This window comes from Calidris pugnax, unplaced genomic scaffold (genome assembly GCF_001431845.1).
Source record: "Calidris pugnax isolate Ruff unplaced genomic scaffold, ASM143184v1 scaffold252, whole genome shotgun sequence".
Classification (NCBI taxonomy): Eukaryota; Metazoa; Chordata; class Aves; order Charadriiformes; family Scolopacidae; genus Calidris; species Calidris pugnax.
The window spans coordinates 4829909-4853143 of NW_015091118.1; the positions used below are offsets into that span (position 1 = coordinate 4829909).

At 39.3% G+C, this 23235-nt stretch overlaps 1 protein-coding gene across 1 annotated transcript in view; it reads left to right on the top strand.

Moving 5' to 3' along the window:
- The first annotated feature begins 22 nt into the window (after positions 1–22).
- Positions 23–23235, top strand: part of CEP295 (centrosomal protein 295kDa) — a 44876-nt gene continuing 21663 nt past the window's right edge. The window contains exons 1-14 of the mRNA XM_014958353.1: positions 23–148; positions 1836–1969; positions 2857–3057; positions 4640–4764; positions 6423–6516; positions 10960–11073; positions 12490–12630; positions 13326–13509; positions 15241–15432; positions 16329–16553; positions 18041–18147; positions 19684–19896; positions 21234–21331; positions 21458–22538. Of these exons, the coding sequence (XP_014813839.1) occupies positions 1862–1969; positions 2857–3057; positions 4640–4764; positions 6423–6516; positions 10960–11073; positions 12490–12630; positions 13326–13509; positions 15241–15432; positions 16329–16553; positions 18041–18147; positions 19684–19896; positions 21234–21331; positions 21458–22538 (2883 nt within the window). The 5' untranslated portion in view covers positions 23–148; positions 1836–1861. The remainder of the gene's footprint in view (positions 149–1835; positions 1970–2856; positions 3058–4639; positions 4765–6422; positions 6517–10959; positions 11074–12489; positions 12631–13325; positions 13510–15240; positions 15433–16328; positions 16554–18040; positions 18148–19683; positions 19897–21233; positions 21332–21457; positions 22539–23235) is intronic.

Sequence of the window (23235 nt, forward strand, 5' to 3'; positions counted from 1 at the left end):
GCTCCGCACGCGCAGAGGGCCGGACCCACGACGGCTTCTCCGTTTCCCGCTGCGCCCGCAGTGATTGGCTGCTTGGGGCGAGCGTGGGGGTGACGCAGGAGGCGGCGGAGGCCGTTGGCGGCGGGCGGGCGCGCGCGGTTGGCGGCAGGTAAGTGCGGGCGGCCCCGCCGCGGGGTCGCTCCCTGCCCGCCTTCGGGCTCCTGGGGCTGGGCCGGGGTGTCCTTCCCCTTCCCTTCTCCCCTCGGCTCGGGCTGGTCAGGTTGTCGCCGCCCCGGTGGTGGCCACCGATGCAGCCCGAGCGGGCCCAGGGCCCCCTGAGCCGAGCTGGCTGGCTCTGCCTGGGGGCCTGCCCCATCCTCCTCGCCATCCTCGCAGCAGCCGCGCCGCCCGCCTCAGGCCTCAGCCCCCGGCCGGTGCGGTGCGCTCGTCCTTACGTTTGAACCGCTGCGCCCCTTCCCGGCTCTGGAGAGGTGCTTTTGGGTTAGTTCTCTCCCGGGCACGGTAGTAAAAGGTCTTAACGTTCCTTACGGGAACCTCTAGTGCAGTGTTCCCGGGGAAGGCTGGCTTAGGTTTTTAACTCTCGTGTATTTACTGAAATCTGTGCAAATATTGACTGCTTTTCCGTGGTGTTTGCGTTATCTGCTTCTGTTGTTATCCTTCAAGGGTTAGTCCTTTTGGCTTCATCCTTTAAATTTTGCTTTTCAGAAGTAGAGAGAGGAATGTAATCATTTGCTCCGTAATTATGTGTATTGATAAACTTGTTTAGTGCCTCATGAGCTGAATAATGGAAGGATAGCAGGAACATCTTCTGTCCCTATCTATCCTGTAACAAACTTGGGGTTCACTGGCTTAATAGCATTGTATCAAAAGTATCTTATGGATAATTAATTTGTTTTTACACCTCATCTGTTTTCTTTAATTCCTTTTTTTTTTAATTTGTGATACTGAAATCTTTCCAGGTGTAACGTGTTCTTTAAATTGTTAGTGCTATGTGGATTGTTCGCCTGTAATAAGCTTTTGATTTTTAGAACTAAACAGCAGCTTTTAAAGATCCTTGTTGATTTGTTTTGGTACAGTGTTTTCAGGGATATAAATGTTCAAAGATCAAATAAATATTGAGAGAGGGGAGGGGGCAGTTTTGGATTAGGCTGCAAATCAGGCTGAAAAAGTCTTTTTGCTGTGCAGGTGCAAGTTATAATTGCAAAGAAACTGGGAAGTGATCTGCAGAACCAGCAGATCCTGGTTCCACAGTAAAATCTGCAGGGAAACATCGTTTGAAATGGTTTAAAAAACTTGAATTAAAAACTGTCAGTGAGCAATTTTAATGTTCTAGTGAAATGCTTGGCATGCAGACTGTTGCCAGAGTTTCACAGGCCTTAAGGCACAAAACCTTGGACTGCAGTCAAAAATGTTAACAAACTCAATATCTTATTATGAGAATATTTCAATACAAAGCACTTAAGTGACCAGCCTGCTGTACAGTGTGGTGTGGGTTTCAGTAGTGTGTTGTGTTTGGATTTTTTGTCTTTCCAGGAGTCGAATGTTGTTTGCTACTCCCTTTGCAGATGTGCCTGTCTGGTCCACAGTGTAGAAGATGAATGTAATACTGATGCAGAGTTTGCTCTATACCATAGTAATTCAAAAGCACGACACTTTGTGACTGTGACAAAGACAGTGCCAATGTTGTTGAGTACAGTTTGAACACATGAACAGTTGCAGCTCATACTCCTAGATACCATGATAGATTTGTAAGATTATGGCAGTATCTGTTTTTTTATAGCTGATTTACTTGTATCATTTATGCACAATTCCTGTTTTTCGTATTGTTCTCATAGGAGTTGATTATTCAGTGTTTCCAAAGATGAAGAGGAAAGTTGCAAAAGTTGGAAAATTGAGGCTTAGTCCTAATGAAGAAACCATGCTTCTGAAAGAAGAATATGAAAGAAGAAGAAAACTGAGGCTACAGCAAGTATGCCTGTATTTTTGCATGTTGTGTATTTCATTTAATGAAGTAACAACTAACTTAGGAAAATGTAAACTGAATTTCAGGCTTGTCATATTGTATGTTAGGCTTCTTTTTTGTTTGTGAATTATTTTCCTTTTCTCATGTTTATTTACTACTAAGCACGTGTTCTGTTTGTAATACCTTCTCTGTTTGTGAGATTTCCTTTGGCACCTGTTCCAGAATCTCTTCCTCCCTGCCAGCTTCACAGTATCTACCATTCTTATCTGGCTGTGAACATGCAGTTGTCTTTCTTCCTCTGATGTGTCCCACGTGTGAGGATTGAAACCTCTTAGACTGTTCCAGGTGTTTTCGTAGTGATCCTGCAGAAGAAATAAGATGCCTATTGCTAACACAGAACTTCACAGTTTTCCACTAGACGAACTGAATTGCTCCAGTATGTTGTAGCTCTAAGTGCTTTAAGTGCTGCTTCTTTTAGAGTGTCTGAACAGAGTACCTACATGGAAACAAAAAACTTAGTAAACAGACTTTAATTTATCGGTACAGTTGCTGATTTTCTTTAAAACATGTTGCATTGTAATAGGAGTCTTTAATAAATTATTGTGTTGTATTTTTGGAGGGAAGGATATTCCAAGCAGCTTTTGCATTTGGTTTTGTATGTTGCTCTTTGGACTTTAACTGAAGCATTTAACTAAGATTAAATTTATTATTTCGTATCTTAATTTTGGAAACGGGGAATTACAACTTTAAGGTATTTTCTGGACAGATTGTTAATGGAATAGTAGATGAGATGGAAAGCTGAAAGGAGGGTAGAGTATGTTGTGGAAAGACTTGCTGCAAAAAATATTGTGCTTTTTTAAGTTGCTGACAAAACGTAAATGCTGCTTTTACAGGTTAGAGAGCAACAGAAGTATATCGCCTTGCAGATAAGAGAGAAAGTAAAGCAGAGGAGAGAAGAACAACTACACAAGTTAGAGGAGGTGCTGAAGGATGAATGGCAGAAAGCACAGGATCAGAAGATGAAAGCCTTAGAAGAACTGTATTTGTCAAGCTTAAGAGCAATTGGTGAGGGTCACCGACAAGCCAAGGAGAATGTAAGTGAAACAGGTGAATATTATTGCCAGGGAAGTTCTTGATGTTCTAGAAATACCAAGATTGCTGTTCGGTTCTTTTATATTCTTGGTCTTTCAGTCCTAATATCTAAAATGTCATTTTTTTAAGAATGGTAACTTCTTAGAAATGTTTGTGTACTTTTTTTGTGGATATCTTTCCACAAAACCAGAGTTAAATAGTCTAGCAGGCCCATCTGCTAAGGCTTTTTGCTCCTCGCTCTTCAAAGTTATTTTGTTTGTGTTAGATTGTACGCATATGTGATGGTGTGTGTTTGTACTTGACAAAATTACACATGGTGAATCATTGTCTCAAGTATGCCAGTAATAGAGTAACTTTTTTTTTTCCTCTAGCATGTAACAGTAGCCTTTCTGTGGTTTAGAAAATGCACTTGTTTTTTTTTTTTCTTGAGTGCTCAAGTGACATGGAAAGTCTTGGTAAGGGCTTCAGAGGCCTTTGCCTAGACTGCAAACTGGTGTCACTTCTTAATTCTGCATCTATAAACTATTTTCACTTTCTTTAAAATCCTATAACTTGTCTTGGCTCTCTTGAGAGATCATTCCAGTTGTTGGGTGAAAATTTACCATAGATTTGATTCTGAACCAGGCTTATAAAAATCAGTGATGCCACAGATCGCTTGCATGAATTTAGCAGACTAGCTCACTTCCTGAATTGGTTGGGCTTTTTAACCTTTTGTAGCGTTATACTTTTCCATATCTCGGCGTCTCTAAATTAACTTCTCTGTAAAGTCCTTTCTGATGTTGGGATGGATGAATTTGTGGAAAACTGTGTTACCAGTACCATAGGAGCAGTGAACTAATTATAAAGAAATGTTTCTGTTGATATGTGATATTTGTAGTTAATTACTGAAAGGTAGTAACTCGCTTTCTCTGTACTGTCTAATCAGCATTTGCTAAAATGTTTAAGTGTATTTATATTACTCTTTATCAAAGAGATGCACAGAGATTCTAAGGTTTCCACGTCACTATTTGGTTAGGCTGGCCAAAGAATGTGGCAAATTGGCTGCTGTTGGTGATAGAGAAAAAGAGAGTAAAGAAGATAGCAGAGAACAAAAAAATATTCTTTAGATTATTGTTACTCTGTTACAGTAGAAAGTAATTTTGAGCTTGTGATCATCGCCAGCAGTACTCAATTTGAAATATAATGCCTATAAATACTTGAAGGGTGGGTGTCAAGAGGATGGGGCCAGTCTTTTCTCACCGGGGCCCAGTGACAGGACAAGAGGAAATGGGCACAAACTTGAACATAGGAAGCTCCATCTAAACATGAGGAGGAGAGTCTCCATCTCTGGAGAGATTGAGTCCTGGAATAGGCTGCCTGGAGAGGTGGTGGAGTCTCCATCTCTGGAGAGATTCAAAACCCGCCTGGAGATGTTCCTGTGCAACCTGCTCTAGGTGGACCTGCTTTGGCAGGGGAGTTGGACCAGATGATCTCCAGAGGTCCCTTCCAACCCCCTATCATTCTGTGATTCTGTGAAATATCACAATAATAGTATAAGTGAGTAAAAGACCCTGTATTAAGTGCTTGCAATATTTTGTTGTTAAGGAACCTGACTTAGAAGCTCTGGCAAAACAAGCGGAGGAAAGGAAACAAAGAGCAGAGAAGAGACACAGGAAAGCCCTGAAAGAACAGAAGTACCAAAAAGAGAAATTGCTTCGTGAGCAAGCCCGGTATGCAATAGTTATTTAGTTTTATTAAGCATAGAATGAATTTTACAATGTCATAAGGTGAAAGGCAAAAATTTTGGTGCTTCTTGCTTGGAACTTTTTTAATCTTTGAAATTTTATGGGTTAGAGAATTAATGCTTGTGGACGAATCTTGTGAATTTTGATAAGAATTGTAGTTTTAAAGCCAAGACAAAAAATTCAACTATATGAGCTGGCCTTAAAGACTCTCAATGACTGGGGAGCCGTTCATCTCTATATTGCTATTTTCAGTCCAGATTGTTGACTGACAGCTAGCTGTTCAGTGACACACAAATGACACCTGAAAACAGGACCTGTGGCATTTGCAGCTGTTAAAGGAGAAGCTGCTGCCTGAGCAGTCACACACCATTCATGGTCTCGCACACGCTCTCAGGTGTGCTCCCTCCTTCAGGCTTGACCCCAGGTTTCTCACAGCAGAGTCACTGGCGTGAGATTTCATAAAATAATTAATTTAATTGGAAGGTATAGCAGCAAGGGCAGTCTGGGTTGGGTACCTCCAAAGAGAAGAACCCTGAACAAAGGTGTCCCTGGGCAATTATACCCTTGTGATCTCTACACCTACCCCTCATGCACCCTTCAAGCACTGTCCACATGTCTTTTAGTGCAATGGTGATTTTTTGGTCTGAGGTCATCTAATATCTAATTGGATTTTTTTTTCTGTGTTGGGGTGGGCAGGCTCTTACTTTGTTGATTTGCAGTTTACATCAGGGACTGGAGCCTCTGTATCTTCTGGTTTATGTTCCTTGTGCACCTGTCCTTGTTGGCAGAACGCAGGGAATCGAAAAGTCCTGGACTTGAGAAGAACACTGCCAAAACATCAGTATGGCATCCAGTGCTTTCCCATGCTAGAAGATTAAACAACACTGTACTGTCTGCTAGGAAGAGCACTGAGAGTATCTTTCTTATGTCCTAAATGTTTCAGCAAATCTAGCTATTCATACTAAGTAATGTTAAGCAAGCAGCACAAATCACAATAAATTATTATCCACAGTAATTTATTCTACTTAAAACCTATTTATGCTAAACAATTCATATCCCATAAGAACCATGGTCTTCCTTCTTAGTGGCTTTTGGTTTTGGTGGTTGTTCTGTTTTGGGGTGTTTTTTTTTGTTTGGCTTTTTGTGGTTTGTTGTGTTTTTTTGGTTTGTTTTTTTTTTTTTTTTTTAAAGTAGATGGGCCCCCTCTTGAGGTGGCATGAAAAATGAACGATGTACTCCTGGGGATAGTTGTGCTTGAGTAGAGCTGAGAGACCAATCGATTTAATACTTGGTTTTGTCCCCACTTGAGCAATTAAAATATGTTGAAGTGATGCAGTGCTTTTATGAAAGCTTAAGTGAAAAGCAGGGGTTTTGCTTTGTTCTTTAGAAGCTTGTGTGTATTAACGTTTTTGCATTACTTCAAGAAATTAATTTTCCAGTGCTGCCTTCTGGCATAAATTCTGTTGACTTTTCAGTGTGCTTCTCTATCCCCATCTCCCAAGCATTCAATTCAGGTACCTCAGAAGCTGTTTATTTTTAGGTCTGCCTTTTATTTTGCACAGTGTTGTCATTGCTGCTTGAATAATTTTCCTTCTCCTTTTTTGTATTTGTTTTTGTTGGTGGTTTTTTTTTTTTTTGCCAAGGCGAACAAATGCACGTAAACACGCTTTGGAAGTGGAAAGACAAAGAGCAGCCAAAGTTGCGAGCCTGCCGCCGCCTCCGCCCCATCCTCTTGAGGTACGTAGCCCTGATGTGATTGCCATCACAATTCAGGGTACCATGTAATGTAATGATTTATTTGTTGGTCTGACTCATCGCAACAGGATATCCAAAATTGCTATTTGCATACTATAAGGAGAGTGCTTCAGCAAAAATCAAGAAAATTAATGAATTATGCATTAGCAGACTTCTTACTACTGAGCTTTGGTATTTGATTATTTCTCATCTCTTATGTGTGGATTTTATTTCTTGTCATCTGAAATTTATTTTTTTTCTGGATATATGTGTCTTTTAAACTTATCATGATCTCTTTTCCATTTAATAGCCACAGCGGTATTAAACTCTACAATGATCTTTCTCAGCATAACCTCAGTCTTCTGTCACAGTGATGCAGTAGTACCATTTTGTTTAGTTCTGTAATAAAAATTACCTTTTTTAGCTGTGGGTTTTTCTGTTGGTTTTTTTTTTCCCCCTCCAATTTATTTGTTTCTTATAGGGAATACTAAATGTAGGGTAAGCTGCTTAATTTTTATAAGAAAAGTAAAATTTAATTTTTTATAAGAAAAGACAGTACCTAAGTCTTTTGGGGAGGAAAGTAGATAAAAACCATATTTTTAATTCTATGCTGTACCCTTTTTAGGGGGCGACTTTGTACCTTCTTCATGCAGCTTTGATTTCAGAGAGATCTTGCCTGGGTGTAGAAGCTACTGTAGGATTGCAGGTCTGAACTGCAGGAAGAACATCAGATGCATTTTTACTTTGGCATAACTTTTAGTAAATTTAATGGAAGTTCATTAATGCAGAGTTTAAGTTGCCTTACATGTTTTTGTGCCCTTTCAGACTGTCAGGTTCAGGGACATTCAGACCACTGATAAGAAAAGAAAAGATTAAGGTATGTTAGTCCCTCTTGGAGACAGTGATATCAAAGCTATTCCCAGCTGCATCCAGCATGTTACGGATAGGTTAGTGTGTTGCTGTTCTCTGCTTTGCTCCACGTGACGTGTTTGCAGTGTATCTGCTGCAGAGCAGGCTCTATCAGTTAAAACTTTGACTGTGTGTTTCCTGGTTTTCACATGCTTGTGTTACTCAGTTTGGCATTGTTGGAAAAGCATGAGATACTGCAGCATTGCTTTTTGGTAACTTCTGCAGTTTAGGATGTGTTTTATGTTGTTTTCTATATAAAAACAAAACAAAACCAAATCCAAACAAGTTTCTAATTGCTGACCATAAGTTATCTGCAGTTAACATGCATATTTGGAGATGATATAACATCTAAAAAGACATAATACTGTATAATACTTTTCATCTAACAACCTCAGTAACGCGTCGCTCTTTCAATGTTACAAAAGCAGAGTTTTCTTCTTATTCTGTAGTCTTTTCAACACAGCAAGCAAGAAAACTTTGTTCAGGTTTCCCCAGGTTCTGATACAATAGCATTTATGATTGTGTTGGACGACAGGTCTGGGTCAGTGCCCTGTTTCATTTTGCAGAATCATAACTTCCTTTCCTGAAATTCTACAATTTAATGCATTTTCACCCATCAACAAATGCAAATGTCCTTTACTCACCTTTTCAGCAAATATGATTTTAGCTGCTTTTAGCAGAATGTTCAAACACTTGGCTTTTCTACAATAAAGTTTGTGTTTTTTTTTTTTTAATAAATTCATGCTCTGTAATGGCAAATTGAATCAACAATTCTGCAGCCATGTTGGATTTTTGTTGAGGAAAGAGGTTTCGTTGCATTCTTTAAAATACAGCACAGTATGTCAGTTTGATCCATGTAAAGACTAGCTGACTTTGAAACTCTTTCCTAGTTTTCATATCTATATGAATTTTAAGGCTTTTGTCATAGTCCTATGTTGCTGGGAGGGCACAGGGTAAAGAATAAAGTTATTTTATTGGAAGAGTAACTGGGTGCTATGTACTGCATGAAGTAAATGGCAAGTAATTGGCAGATCAGACATGGTTAGAGCTGTGGTTTATTCCTAGATCTGTGTAGAGGGAGAAAACAAAAGATGTTCACTGTCAATTTCAGGGGGGAAGAGGGGAGAGGAAATCTGGGGCTTTGTCTTGCAAATGCATTACTTTAAAGGCAGTGGATTTGAATTGCTTAACTTTACTCTAAATCCTTTGAATTGCAGCAAATTACAAGGTCATCTGCATAAGCATGGGTATTTTCTTGAATCAATTTACATAAAGAGCTTATTAAACATAACTATAATCATAATCTGATGCTCTGTTGCAATAACAATTGAATAAAATTTCATAAAATGGAGCTAGGGCAGTGTTCTTTGCAGGGTTACTTAGAATATAAGAAACATTTTCTGAAGATACTCCTATTATTGTTACTTTACCCAGTTACAAAAGAAGTGTTTTTATTCTAGGTATATCGTCATAATCGAGTTTAATTCTCAGAAGGATGGCTTTTATGAATTGAGGCCTCAGTTAGACAAAGTTAAGCTACTTAATTGAAGTTAAACTGTAAACACCATTTTGTTGACAGGTATCTCGAGAGAGTTCTTGTGAACTTTTTTTTTATATGATCTGCAAGATTTTTAGGTAATGGAAATAATACAACCTAACAATGTTACTGTACTCTTCCTAAGTATTCATGTTTTTAGAGTTGGGTTGTTTTGTGGGTTTTTTTCTATTTCATAATGCTGAGTTTTGCCAGATTTCAGTGTAGAATCATTTACTTTTTTAGCAGAAAAAAAAAGGAGGGGGGAGTTACAAACCTTTAGATGGAAATATTGACAGATTCTTACCTGCAGTGGTTACACCATGAGGTGTAATAATGTTACAAGTATTATTTTATTTCAACCTAAATTGCTGTTGACATTAGTTGGAAAACTGTAGCCTCCAACATAATTCTCACATCTCCATAGCTTTCGAATAGAATTCTGGAGATTTGCTTGATTAAATAGAATAATTAATTACTGATTTGTTGCATTTATATTTTTTTAATAATTCAGAAGACTGAGGTTTAATTATACATTCTCTAAGTAACACAGTGTAGGTCAAACAGTCGGTGATCTGGCTAATGAGGTTTAGGCATGGGACTTCATCAGAGCTATAATCAGTGTCTGTAAGTGTTGTGGTTACAATCATTTTGATTAAGAAAGCAGTTTTAAAACAGCATTATGTACAAATAAACGTGAAATTTTTGGTGTGCTTTTATTTGCACGTGTCTTTTTTTCCTTCCTACTAGAATAACATGCACTTGTTTAAGAACCATAAAATACGTTACTGAAGTTGTGTTGGTAAGGTAAAAAGTAGTTGTGTATCATGGGATTTTAATTTAAGGACTAAACTTTCTACAAACCTTATAAAATAGCAAGAGATAATAAATACTGAAATTTTGTATGCCTCGTCTTAGATATCTTAAATCTTAGATGTCATAGAAATAAGTTTAAGATATTCCTGAGACTTAATGCTGCTCTTCTTGTACGTGCATTTATTTACGGTCATGTTATTTTTAAACCACTCGGGCTATGAAACTTGATGTTTTAGTTAATGTGGGTAAGAATCCATTTTTAGGAGAGAGTCTAGGGAAAAGGAAACTGAGAGAAAATTAATGGAGGAGATGTTAGAAGTACAAAAGGAGGTCCTACAGAGCACTTGGTTACCTGACCTGGCTACCTCCCTACTGTCAACACCAGCCTGAGCCAAAGAAGAGGGAGGGTCTGGTTGCTCAGTGTTCAAACTCTTTCAGACAGGAGTTGAAATGTGGTGGTGCTCCCAAAAGTTTAAATTAAAAAAAAAACAACCAAACAACAAACAAACCCAAACCCCTGTATATTACATAATAGAATCACAGAATGGTTAGAGTTGGAAGGGACCTTAAAGATCAAGTTCCAACCCCCTGCCATGGGCAGGGACACCTCCCACTAGTCCCAGTTGCTCAGAGCCCCATCCAGCCTGGCCTTGAACACTTCCAGGGATGAATATATGAATAGACAGTTTTCAGTGAAGTTATGAAAAATGCTTTTTAATCTGGTCAACTAATAAATTGGACATAATGGGTTCTGAATTTTGTAGAGAAAGTCTGTGCTTGAGAAGTGTTACTTTGCTGTTAGGTATAATTATATTGTGGTTCTGTGGTTGTTCTACTTTAAGGTGAGCATGACAGCTGTTTTAAGTGGGATTTGTATTAGTACATTAACCTCAAGTGCTTTTAAGGTGATGCTTTTGAAACATGAGTTCTCTTACGAATGTCAGTTTGTGTGGAGAAGTTTGCCATAGGCTGTTAGATGCTCTCACTTGCTAAGTCCTCTAGAACTGCCTTGTGCTGTTGTGATTTATTAATTAGTATGTAAAGTTTTAAACAATATTTTCAGGAGAGAATTTGGAGGGGTGGCTTTCTTTTTGATTTAAGTGCGTAGGTCACTTAATGTTCTGTTTAGTTGCTTTGCTGGAGAAGCTGTTCTCTGATACAGCTGTACGTGCCCATTTTTGTCCTAGAATTTTGAAGTGAAGAAGACTCCTGCCGTGAAGCCCTACGGTGCGGACAACTTTTCTGTTACACGTTACCATATTTCAGAACCTTACGTGGACAGAGAATTGGATGGAGAGCAGGTGATTTAAATCCATGTTTCTATAGATCTTTCTTTATACTGCATACAGTGTGGGCATAACAGCAGTTCAGTTTTCTAGAACTTGTTTAAAAACACGAACTTGTATAAAGCTGCCATTACACAACTTACTGACTGGGCTCTGAGTTGGGGAAACCTGGGAGGCTTGTTATGTGCTCAGTTGCTTGCAGGATCACACCTGACAGCCTTTCCCATGTGAACAGACCTCTGTAAGGGGTGAGTTCACAAGACTGGCACAACACTAGGACAGACAGACCTTCTGCTTTGTGGTTTATGATAACTTGCAGTTGCCCTGCTTTTTTGTCTTCCCCTCTTTTAGTTGTGTACTCCCAGTCTTTACCTCGTATTTGTGCTCGTGCAATCCATGGTTTCAGTTTGCCAAAATGGCAGAAGTTTAATTTGGAGGGAAAAGAATGGTGAATAGGTTTTTCCCAGATGGGAAAGCTTACTCACATTTACAGTACACTCAGACAAAGGGCAAAATCACATCAGAAGAAGGGGAGGACCTGGAAAAGTGTCAGTTTGAGCAAGAGCTTTTAGAGGTGATTTTTGAACTAAGGTAATGCTGTTGAAAAGTGAACCAAACAATAGTTCGGTTTATCGATGATGTGAGACCACAATCTAAGGTCCTGTTCTGGATCAGCCTCTTTTAGACTAGAGAAGCATTCTCAATAAATTTGGTTTTATGAATAGTTTTTTCAGTGAATTCATGAAGTTTTCATTCATGAAGTTTTAGGTTTTCTTAACATTGAAAGGACTAGACCTTCCAATAAGAAGACCATCCAAATAAGAGGAGATGCTATGGTTTGCTCAGCTTTGTCTTGGGAAAATTCCAAAATGTTCATATTTATAGGTTTGTTTATGTGTAATAATATTAATTTTTTTTTACTTAAGTATTTTTTAATTTTCATGTATTAATAAGGTTTTTCTTATTTTAAAATTGCAGACTTTTTTTTTTTCTGGTTTCCCAAATGAGAATGAAAATGCTCTTGGATTGTTTTTTTTTTTCTTCCTCTTGTTTAAAAGAAAACCATGAGGATAAAAGTAGTCAATCTATAATATGACAGTATTATTCACTTTACCTTGTATTGTAGGGAAAAAAAACACCCCTCTCTGCTATAACAATTCATACAAATGATTGTCCCTAGTACAGCTTGAAACTAGAACACTTTGACACCTACACTTATGGAACATGTAAATATACAGTTTTTTTCCAAAGGTAAAATCTAGTTTGGTCCTGCTTGCAACCGAGAATTATAAACCTTTGGGGGTGCTCTTATGGCATTGTATGCTTTTTTTTAAACTGCTTTTGCTACTGAATTACTCGTTTATTTATTGTTACATAAGCTTTAAACTGCCGCAAAGAACTTCATGGACTAAACTGTTGATTGACTACCAGCCAGATGCTCGGTTGGCTGCTGCGGAAGAAGGGAAGCGTTTGGAGGAACTACAGAGAGAGGCAGAGAAGGAGAGAAGGGAGCAGCTTGAGAAGGCGCATCTCAGGGGAAGTCATGCCTTGAAGAAGGTCCATTTGGCTCAGGTGGGCAAAGCAGCTGGGCCTGGTTTTAATGTCAGAATGACCAGTGTTAAATTAAAGTAGCTGATTTGTAACTAAAATTGCTTTACTATAGGAAAATTGATGGACTAAACAAAGTTTTCAGAATGTGTTTAAACATCAAACTTTTTTTTCCTTCTTTTTGGCTATCTGGAAGGAGGAAGAATGGAAGCACACAGATTAAGAACCTTTAGAAGAATATCCTTTAATTTTTGTTATCTTAATTTTTAACCAGCTATTAACCAAGTGGTAATAATCAAAAGAAACTTTTAATAGTTGATGAGCTATACTTTTTCACATCAGCTTTAATTGGTGTTGGTTATTTTGTGCTTCAGGGAAAAAGATTACTTTATTACTAAGAAGGTTCATTTTTTGTTTTTGGAAGACTTTTCAAAGTTTTTACCTTAAAGACTGAGGTTCTGTCAGGGTATAAGTCCTGGAAATATTCAAACTGTTCCCTTTAAGAAGTAAAAACAGAACTATTGAGATAGGTCGGATGCAGCCTTTTCCTGAGAAAGTGCCTTCTCCCAAGGAAGCACCTTCTTCCTAGCATAAGCTTCCAATGTTAAGGATTAAGCAAACTTCCTGGTAACCACATGGGAGTATTTTATAAGTCCTCACATATGGCTGTCTGAATGTGAACACTAAATGTTTATGTTATCCCTTTCCTATACTTGAAGGACAGGGAGAGGCTTCTGAAAGAACTCGAGCAAATGCAGAATATGGATCGGATGCGCAGGAGACAGATTGTAGCGCAGATGCCACCTCAGATTTTTGTGCCTGCATACAAACGTGTGGAAATAAAAGAAGAATGGCAGAGAGAACTGGAGTTTGCATTTGAAGATATGTACAGTGAAGACAGGAGTAAGTAATCTGTTGCAGATTGCTGAATCTGGTAGCCCAGTAGAGGAGAGGCTGCTGCAGCTGCCTGTTCCTGGGTCCAGCTGGTGGCAAGCTCTGTATGTATTCACAGCAGGCACACACAGAAAAAGGCTTTCAGCACACACACATGGCCACAGAGGACAACACAGCACTTGCATTAAACACAAACAGCACAAATGGCCTCATCCTGTTCACTGCTCTGGCTGATCCAGATAAGGCTTGTTAGTGGGATATATGTCTGTATAGATAGTATGGATCCCTCCAGCAGCTGGAAGGACTGCAAGGTACTCCATCTACCCAGTAGTCATTCCCTGCATCTCAGATCTCCACTTGTCACACTATGGATCCCCCAGTAACAGGTCTTAGACACCCAGTCTGCCCAGTAATTCATCTGTAGCCTTCCAGTTACCTCTCCGTGTCCTCTTGCACACTGCTCTGCTCAAATATGTGCTATGGACCACTCAGTAAGTGGCTTTAGACACTCGCCCTCCCTAGCAGCTGGCCCTGGATCCTTAGTCTCTCCACTTGCTGGTTCCTGGGCATGTGAACCCCCAGGGTTCTGCTCCAGTTGTTGCTACAGACCCGGTTGGGTATGTGAGTGTATGCACAAATACACACATGCTATGGATCCCTGTGGGCTCTTACCTTAAATACTCAGTCTACCCAGTAGCTGACCCTGGATGCTCTGGTCTCCAGTTCTCTCTGAGATGCATGCATGTGTGCTGGCAGGTTTCTACGTTGACCCTGAGACCCCGTGGTGTCCCCTGGAGCTGGCTTGGATGCTTGGATCTTCTGATCCTTCCACTAGCCAACTTGCAAATCCCCTGGCCCTCTCTTGTATCCAGCCCAGTCTTAGGGCTGCTTGATACCTACATCCGAAGCCTCTATCGTTCTTGCTCTCTAGCGTAGCTTGCAATGTGCTAGCCACTGCCTGCTGATCCTCTTAGCCACATAATATGTGCTCAGTCTGGTCTCTGCATGTAGCAGCACTCTGGACACAGGTGCCCTTGTGGCTTTTGGTCCCCACTCCAGTTGCTGGCCCTTATATATCCATGTGCACATATGCATACGAAATAGAGGGCTCATCACCAAGGAGAACAGCTAGAAGTGGAGTTTGGTTAGAAGACAAGACAGATCGTCAGGCACAGTCAGACAAGTGTACTGACTGGCCCCTTTTATCCCCTTATTCATGTATTTTTCCTCACACTTGTTCCTCCCCAGACTAACTTGATCCTTTCCTTTCCCTACCTTTGATTCCTCCCCTAAATATCTATAACAAGCATAGAATCCCAATATGATCTTCCCATGTGTCCCACACCCCTGGTAGGCAGTAACCCCCTTGGTTGGTAATGGTGATCCTGGGAGAATGGTTGACTCATCTTCTAGGATTTCACACCTGGACCACGTGATGGATCACTGTCTGCAATTTTTATGTAAAGATGAGCCTTTTATCACAGAAACTTCTATTTTGAAAGACACAGCATATTCCAGTGGGAAACCCTGTGGAATTTCTGAATTAGTAGATGGCTAGTGATCTAAACAATTCTGAATCTTCTTTTTTAGGGGAAAAATAAATAGTTGGATTAAATCTGTTGTGAAACAAGCTATTGATGTTTGTCCTTCTTGGGGATTTGTATCATGAGTGTAGTCTTGCAATGTTGTTTGCTTTTCATTCCAATTGGTCATCTTATGTGGCTGTGTTCTTTTAATTAGAAATGAAAAAAGACCTGATTGTGCACTTTGAGCCACAGCCTTTGCCAGCCCCTTCTGAGAGATCTCGAGATAATGATCTTGATATCTCTTTGGAGCAAGAGTCTGCTTGTGACACTCAACCAGAATCTGCTTGTGATACTCAGCAAGAGTCGGGACAGATGATAGAAGAGGAGATCCCCAAAGGATCAGAAAGTAAAGCTTTTAAACTTTACATTTATATTAAACTTTTTGGTTTTATAGCAGAAGAGATGAGATTTAGTGTATTAGAGATTTAATATATCAAATTAACTTTAGTATTAACTAAAATACCTGAAGGACTAAAATTCCTTAATGCCTCTGAAGTATTTAATTATCAAGTGGTTTATGATGTTTATAATGGATGATAAGTCTAATGATTAAGAATTTAAATGTGAAAATGTGACTTTTATTTCTAATATACTTCAGTTCATTAGTATAGTCAGAATTATTTTCAGTTGTTTTAAGAACTACACTGTTAGTTGCCATAATTATTTGTATATAATTATTGTAAATTATGGGATGATGCTGGCATGTGAACTTAAATATCTTTCATGTTGTGTTTTGAAATATTTGAAAGTTGAAGCTTGACTTGGTGTGAAAATCTACTTATTGATGTCCTTTATGCTGCAACAGGTGTGTGTGTGTATACACTCTCTGTTTGTGGCATGTACAGGGTGATGTGACATAAACAAGAGGTGTGTTAGTGAACTTTGCTGCTTGGCCAAGCGTTTCTGCTGCATCCCTTTGCTGGCACAATGTTTTATAGTCTGTGGTGCATTATGTTGCCAGCATTAATACAGAGCAGGCAGGGAGCTTATTTTTGCAACAGTGCAGTCTAGAAGTAGTCTGATACACTACAACTAGCCTAGCCTTCCTTTTTAGCATGCAGGGACAAATTGCTGCTTCTCTTTTGCAGGTAAGAGAAAATATTGTTAAGCTTTTAAAACTTGGTAATATACCTGAGATCTGCCTAGCTGTGTAAGCAAGTAAGAAAAAAAAATGAGGTTTGTTTTTTTATGATGTGAAGATATTCATTACCCAAAACTCTTAACAGTATATATTCTTTATAGATCGTGAAGAAGCAAAAACTCATCAACCACAGTCAAAACTTGCTTTAAAGAAACTGCTGAACAAGATTAGAAGCCAGAAAGAGGAGTGGACATTAAAAAGTGAGAAGGAGATTCAAAGTGAAATTGAGACTATTGAATCAGGCACAATTGCTAGTGAAGAGAGACCATTATGTGATTTAGAACTGAACCGTGAGCAACAGAAAAATACAGCACGTGAAGCCAAAGGTGTGTAACACATACTTGCATCAAAATTTGTTGTGTAGGAAAAAAAAGACTTGTAAGGGTCAACTGTAACAAAACTGTTCAATGAATTTTTAGTGGTGGTTTGCACATTACCAGAAAGTACAATTCCCTTATCTTTGCCCACAGTGTATTGTGGATTTCTTGAAACCACAAATAGGAGAGGTTTTTGCTCTTATGCCCAAATTGCTCATTAGGATCTGGTGGAGGAAAGAGGTCCAAAGTAGCCTTGTATCTTTTAAATCTTGCCCAAATTGTTGCCATGCTTTGTGTTGCCATGCTTTAATAGGTGTTACCCTCCAGGAGCAGAATCCTCAGTGCAAAACTGGGCACTGAATTTCTGTACCTGTTGAACTGGAAAAGCCAGATGCTCAAGCTCCAACAGGGTAGGTTTAGATTGAACATTAGGAAGGAATTCTTCACAGAGAGAGTGGTTGGGCATTGGAACAGGCTGCCCAGGGAGGTGGTTGAGTCACCGTCCCTGGCTGTGTTTAAGGGACGTTTAGATGCGGTACTGAGGGATATGGTGTAGGGGAGGACTTTGTAGAGTAGGGTAGATGGTTGGACTCGATGATCCCAAGGGTCTCTTCCAACCTCAATGATTCTATGATTCTATGATTCAGAGATTCACAGCTAGAAATGCACAAGACAGGCACGAGCTGATGTGTCTGAAATCATGGTTTTTTTCTGCTTCTAGGCACCATTCTGAAAAGCCTCTGCGTAAGACAGAGAGCCATTTAGATGTTCCATTTTGTTTGGTAGCCAAATAATTTTGGTGTTGCTTCCAATTTCTGTCCTTCATGCTTTTTTGGTTATGCTAGTGCTAAAGTTGGTGAACTTACACACTGAGTGGGGTTTCTGAAGCATTAAAGTGATCAAGTTTGGTCTTTTGTTTTTTTTCATAGGATGTGTGGTTTTTATCAAATGAGATGAAGTGATTTAGTTCAATGGTGTACATGGATACACCAGCATAATGCCTGGGGATTGGAGACTGCAGCATGAAGTGAAAGCATGCCTCTGGGGAAAATTTGCTGCTATTTGAAGCTGATAGTACAGGACAAAGACTTAGTTTTTGTGCAATAGCCAAATGTTAGATCATTTGTCCAGCAGATGCCAGTTTTAGGCCCTCTTTGTTCCAGGAAGTTAATGTGTGTTCCTCCTGATTCCTCAGGATGACCTTGCTATTAGGCTACCAAGTAATCTTGGTGGAAGCAATCTTCAGTCCCGTTGGAGCTGGACCCTTACTGTATATTCAAGAAAGACAGGTGATAAAGGCCATGAAAGGCTTAAATAATACAAAAAAACCTTATTTTTTCAGCTTATGGAGACAGAGTAGTGGGATGGAGATGGTAATCTTTTCAAGAGCAACTTACGCATTTTGTTTAGAGAGGTTGGGAAGCTGTAAAGGAAGATGTAAAGAAGATCCAAGGCTCTTCCTGACTGCAATTACAGTTAAATAATGTGTATTTTAGACTCTGTGAAAATGTTGGAAAATAATGTTGCAGCTGAAAATTCAGTTCTAATCCATCCTCAAGAACAAGCAGCTAAAATTAGATTGGAAAAGGAGAGACAAAAGTGGGTAAGTGTGTGTTTACTTATTCCTATCTCAGTTATGGTTAAAAAAAACCAAGTAATTTGCAGAAGACTTTAAAATGTTTCCAGTTATGCAGCAACATAGACCCTTTTAACAAGCTTGTGACACTTTCCCTGTAATGTTTTCTATACCTAGCCTTTGCGTATTAGCTTCTTAAAAATGACTGAGCTCTAGCTGGAGTTAAGAATAGAGACAAAACCCCCAGTTTCTTAAAATCTAGTAAGTGTTATAGGTGAGAGATGCCACCCTATGACTAAATGAGAATCCCAATTACAGATTAATACCTTTGCTTTAGGGAGGATGTAGACAACAATACGCAAATCTGAAAACTTTGCTAACTCCGTGTAATCACATAGGAGGGTCTGTGGGATTGTGTTTATATGACAGGGAAAACTTACAAACCTTGAGTGCTTTGGTTTTCTTGCTTTTTTTTTTTTTTTAAATTAACAAGGAAACAAATGCAGAAAGTATTTTGTGTCTATGGGAACGCTACATTTATTATATTTAGACAATAATAATTTTGTGTTATTTCCTTATATGTATTGTGTATATGCTACATTATATTTTCAATTTTTATTGTATCCATAGAGACCTACTAGCTATTATGTCATGGTTTATCAATTTAAAAAAAAAAGCTGAAATTCGGGTCTTGGTGCAGCCTTAAATTGCAGAGTTAATGTTCAGAAATTCAGGAAACAAAAATGCCAAAATGGTATTGTTTTGGGGGGTGGGGAGGAGCAGCAGGTCCTCTCTAAAAATATAGTTATTTTATTTAACATTCTTTCTCACTTTGCACGTGCCCAGGTGTATATATTGCCACATCCACATTAACTGTTCTCGGGTCTGGCTTTTTCATAGCTTGCTTTTCCTGACAGCCCCGTTCTGACTGTCTCATTAAAGGCTGTTGTTGACTTCATTGTTGCCAATACTTTGAAATTTTTCTTCGCTTCCGTTCTAAAAGTATATATCCTGTTGCTACACATGGATCTGAGTGATTTGTAGCCGATAGGTACACAGAAAGAGAATAAAAATAAACACTTTGGTGATTTATGGTGTGCTCTTTAAGTGGTTATATGTTAGCTATTTCAGAAATTTTGTAAGGCTTGAATTAACATTTAAATGTGTTGAACTCCCGATGAAAAGCTCTATGAAATGCAAAGTAGACTTCTGAATTCAGTTTAAGAAAAGGACTTCTTTTGCAGTCTTTGGAAAATGAGAATCTAACCATTCAAGATAGATACATTCTGGTTTTATCCATTCTATTAATTTGAGAACAGATAATAGTGCAAAGGCAAATGGACTCAGGGATATCAGAAAGATCTAGCTAGTAAAGCAAAGTTATTATTGTGAACTTTGGAACTATTTTTAAAGGCCTCTTACGATTTGGAAATGCCTGTCACAAGCAATAAAATTTCTGCTGTAGGTTGGAACGAAGTTTTGTGTGTGGTCATGTGTGTGAGGGGTCTTTGATTTCTTTGTCACTTAGTTCTGGAGAATCACCCTCATTTTTCTTCTCAATAGAATGAGCAAATAGAGCAACAGAAACAGGAACAGCTGGCCTTGCTTAAACAACTTGAAGAAGAGAGAGCACGCTTGGAGGCTGATCTTCTGAAGATCCAAATGCAAACCTGTTTGGAGGAGGCCAAGAAAAAAAAAGAGGAGGAAGAGCAAGGTCAGCTGGTACAAAGCCACAGTGTTCCTTCCGCAGATCAGCGGAACAAAGTGGAACATGAGGTGAAGAATTGTAGATAATTGTGTGTAGTTTTTTAATTATCCATATAAAAATCAAGAGCACTCTTTGCCAATTTTAAATTATATCAGTCAAGACAATCAGTTTTTATTTCCTAGGCGTCAAATCAGACGTTCGTACATGTAAAAGCTTCCTTTTGTCTAATGTAGAACCTTTTATTTCACATGGTATCGCTGGACTTTGAATATTGGATTGTCTTTGCATGGTCTCAGAGACAGCGTGTCTGTTTAAAATACCTGTTAGTGAAATCGTGTTAGAGTCATATAATGATTATACATGTACACGTATCCTTTTTCAAGAAAGAAAGAAATCTTTGGGGGAAAAGATTTTACAAAAAAAAGCCACCTTATGTTTTTGTCTGTCTAAATCTCAAACAGCTGCTTAAAAGAGATGAATTTATTGAAGATGTTGAAGGAGAGTAATTTTTTTTTAAAAAAAATCTGGAATCATTTGCACAACCTGTGCTCTTCTGAGAGTCTGATTGCCTTGAAAATGTGGCTCTCCTGGCTCATTGCTCCCTGAGTTTGCCGCTGGGCGGCCTCTGAGCCGAAGCTGCTGTAGGAGCTGTTGACTCTGAGGGCGTGTGCTCCACTTGCCAAGGCAGACTGTAGCTGGAGGCCATCTGGTCTAGAAACTGCTTTAGCTTTGTTGCCTCGGGCTGAAATCTCACAGACTTCAAACCCTGGTACAGAGTGGTTTCTGTAAACTTAGGAGAAAGAACATACAGCTTAAGGTTGCATAGTAATTTTCTGTGAGTTAGTTGTATATGTGCACCTAAAATTATTATATTTTGATTAGACTGGAAATACTACTGTATCAGAAACCAAGAGTCCTGGAGAAGACAGCCATTTACAGGTGATTCGTAATTATCAACAGCGCCTTCTACAGCAAAACAGGTAAAGAGATTTCAGCCCGAGGCAACAGACTTCAAACCCTGGTACAGAGTGGTTTCTGTAAACTTAGGAGAAAGAACATACAGCTTAAGGTTGCATAATAATGCTGGGCGGCCTCTGAGCCGAAGCTGCTGTAGGAGCTGTTGACTCTGAGACTGGGTTACACTTACCTCTGAGCGAAGCTGCTGTAGGAGCTGTTGACTCTGAGGGCGTGTGCTCCACTTGCCAAGGCAGACTGTAGCTGGAGGCCATCTGGTCTAGAAACTGCTTTAGCTTTGTTGCCTCGGGCTGAAATCTCACAGACTTCAAACCCTGGTACAGAGTGGTTTCTGTAAACTTAGGAGAAAGAACATACAGCTTAAGGTTGCATAGTAATTTTCTGTGAGTTAGTTGTATATGTGCACCTAAAATTATTATATTTTGATTAGACTGGAAATACTGCTGTATCAGAAACCAAGAGTCCTGGAGAAGACAGCCATTTACAGGTGATTCGTAATTATCAACAGCGCCTTCTACAGCAAAACAGGTAAACTCCTTTATGAAATGGAAGTCTGAGTTGCTTGTTTTAAAATAAATTGAACTTCTTTGATTATTGAAATTGGTGTTTGTCTTTGCACCACTCTGGAATGATTCATGTTTTCGTTCTGTTCAGGCTGCACAAACAGACCCTTGAAGAAGCTAGAAAGCGTCTACAGGAGTATCAGAATAAATTGAAGCAAAGATACTTGTCTACTTCTGCAGCACTGCCAGGCTTTGTGGAAACAAAATCAATTCGTTTAAAGCCTGTCTCAGAACCACTTCTGCAGAGGCAAGGAGTGCAACCAGCATGCCACCAGCCATCTGAACAAGTTCATGCACAAGAGCGTGCACGGTCAGTGCCTGTGTTTTCAGGAACATCGTGTATGTTGGAAAAAACATCTCCACAGAAACACGAAGAGCAAATGCATCACGTTTGTCCTGGAAAACATGTGCGATTTTCAGGAGCATCAAAGGTGAAGCGTGGAGAGTTTTGCTTGCTGTGTGGCTGTCCTTCACAGGAACAAGTGGGAATGTTGGAAACCGCCAGTAATCGTGTCAGAGAACCATCTCAGTTCCAGTTACCATCAGGGTCAGTCATGAAAGATGTCACTGCAGTGAGAACACAACCAGAAGCACGTGTACAACACGTTAAATTTGTTTTGCCTGCAGAAGATTCCTCTGAGCCTTCAGAAACAGTGCACTTTAAAGAGGCATCTCAGATGTCTAACCAGCAAACAGACACTGAAGCTGGAGAAAAGCCTCCACATAAGATGCCCCTCATGCCAGCAACAAAGGGATCTCCTATAGTTCAGGCAGCCTCAGTTGATTCTCTGGCGTATCGGCAAGGATCTGCAGAGAGCGCCAGCAAAACAAGCTTTGAACAGCCTCTCAAACTTTCCAAGCCTGTGACTTCATCTCATGAAGATTCTAAAGCCCAGGACACTGAGGAATGCTTGATATCCAAAACGGGAAATGCGTCTTTGTTAAATTATTCTGATATACTGAATTTAAGGGACAGAGTGTTGGCCTCATCAGAAACCATCCAAGCTCAGCAAAAGTATTTGAAAGAACTGCAAGAGCAGCTGGATGCACAAAGAGAAGCTCTTCTTTCTAGGCAGAAAATACAAGAACAACTACTGTTAGAGAAGCAAGATAAATTGAAGGAACAGATGCAGAGGCAGCATGAGGCTTTGAAAGAATTTCTGAACAAGAAGGTAAGCTTTATAAATGCTTTGCGTTGGGAGCCATCTAGTAGGTGATCAAACTTAAGAGTGAATCCTACCAATTAGCAAAGTATCCCATGGAGTGTTGATAGTTTTAGGTGATTTACCATAATGAAAACTTTAACTAGGACTTGTGATTTGTAATCAGTAGTTCTTTTCTGTAAGCCCCCAGAGCGCAGTTTTGTTCAGTCTAACAGAAATAGTATGAACTTCTGTGCTTGGTCGCTGAACATAATGCTGATTGAAATAGTTATGTTGTCTGAAATATCTCTGGGTGTGGTTTTTTTCAGCTCTAGAAATGCAGCTCTATGTAGAATGGCTCTTGTGTTAAAATATTTAAGCAGTACCTCAAAGGATATAATAAGTGTTTTGAATAGATTATTTTTTTAAGTTTGTCTTTTTATGTGTATGTGTTAGGAAGTTTGTTTGGCAGCTGCAATCTTGCCTTGTAATTTTGCTTGTTTCTGGGTAACGGAAGAAAAAACCAAGTTTATTTTTGAGTTTCTAAAGAAGCTCCTTTTACCCTCTTTTTTTTTTTTTAATATATATGTATAAACAGAAGCCATCTTAGAAAAATGGCTGCTGCCTAGAGTCCCTGTCTCTTGCTTTACAGTCTCCAAACAACTAAAATTCCTAAATTCAGTTGAAAAACTAGGAGCAGACTTTTCAGGAGTTGTTCCTGGTCAAT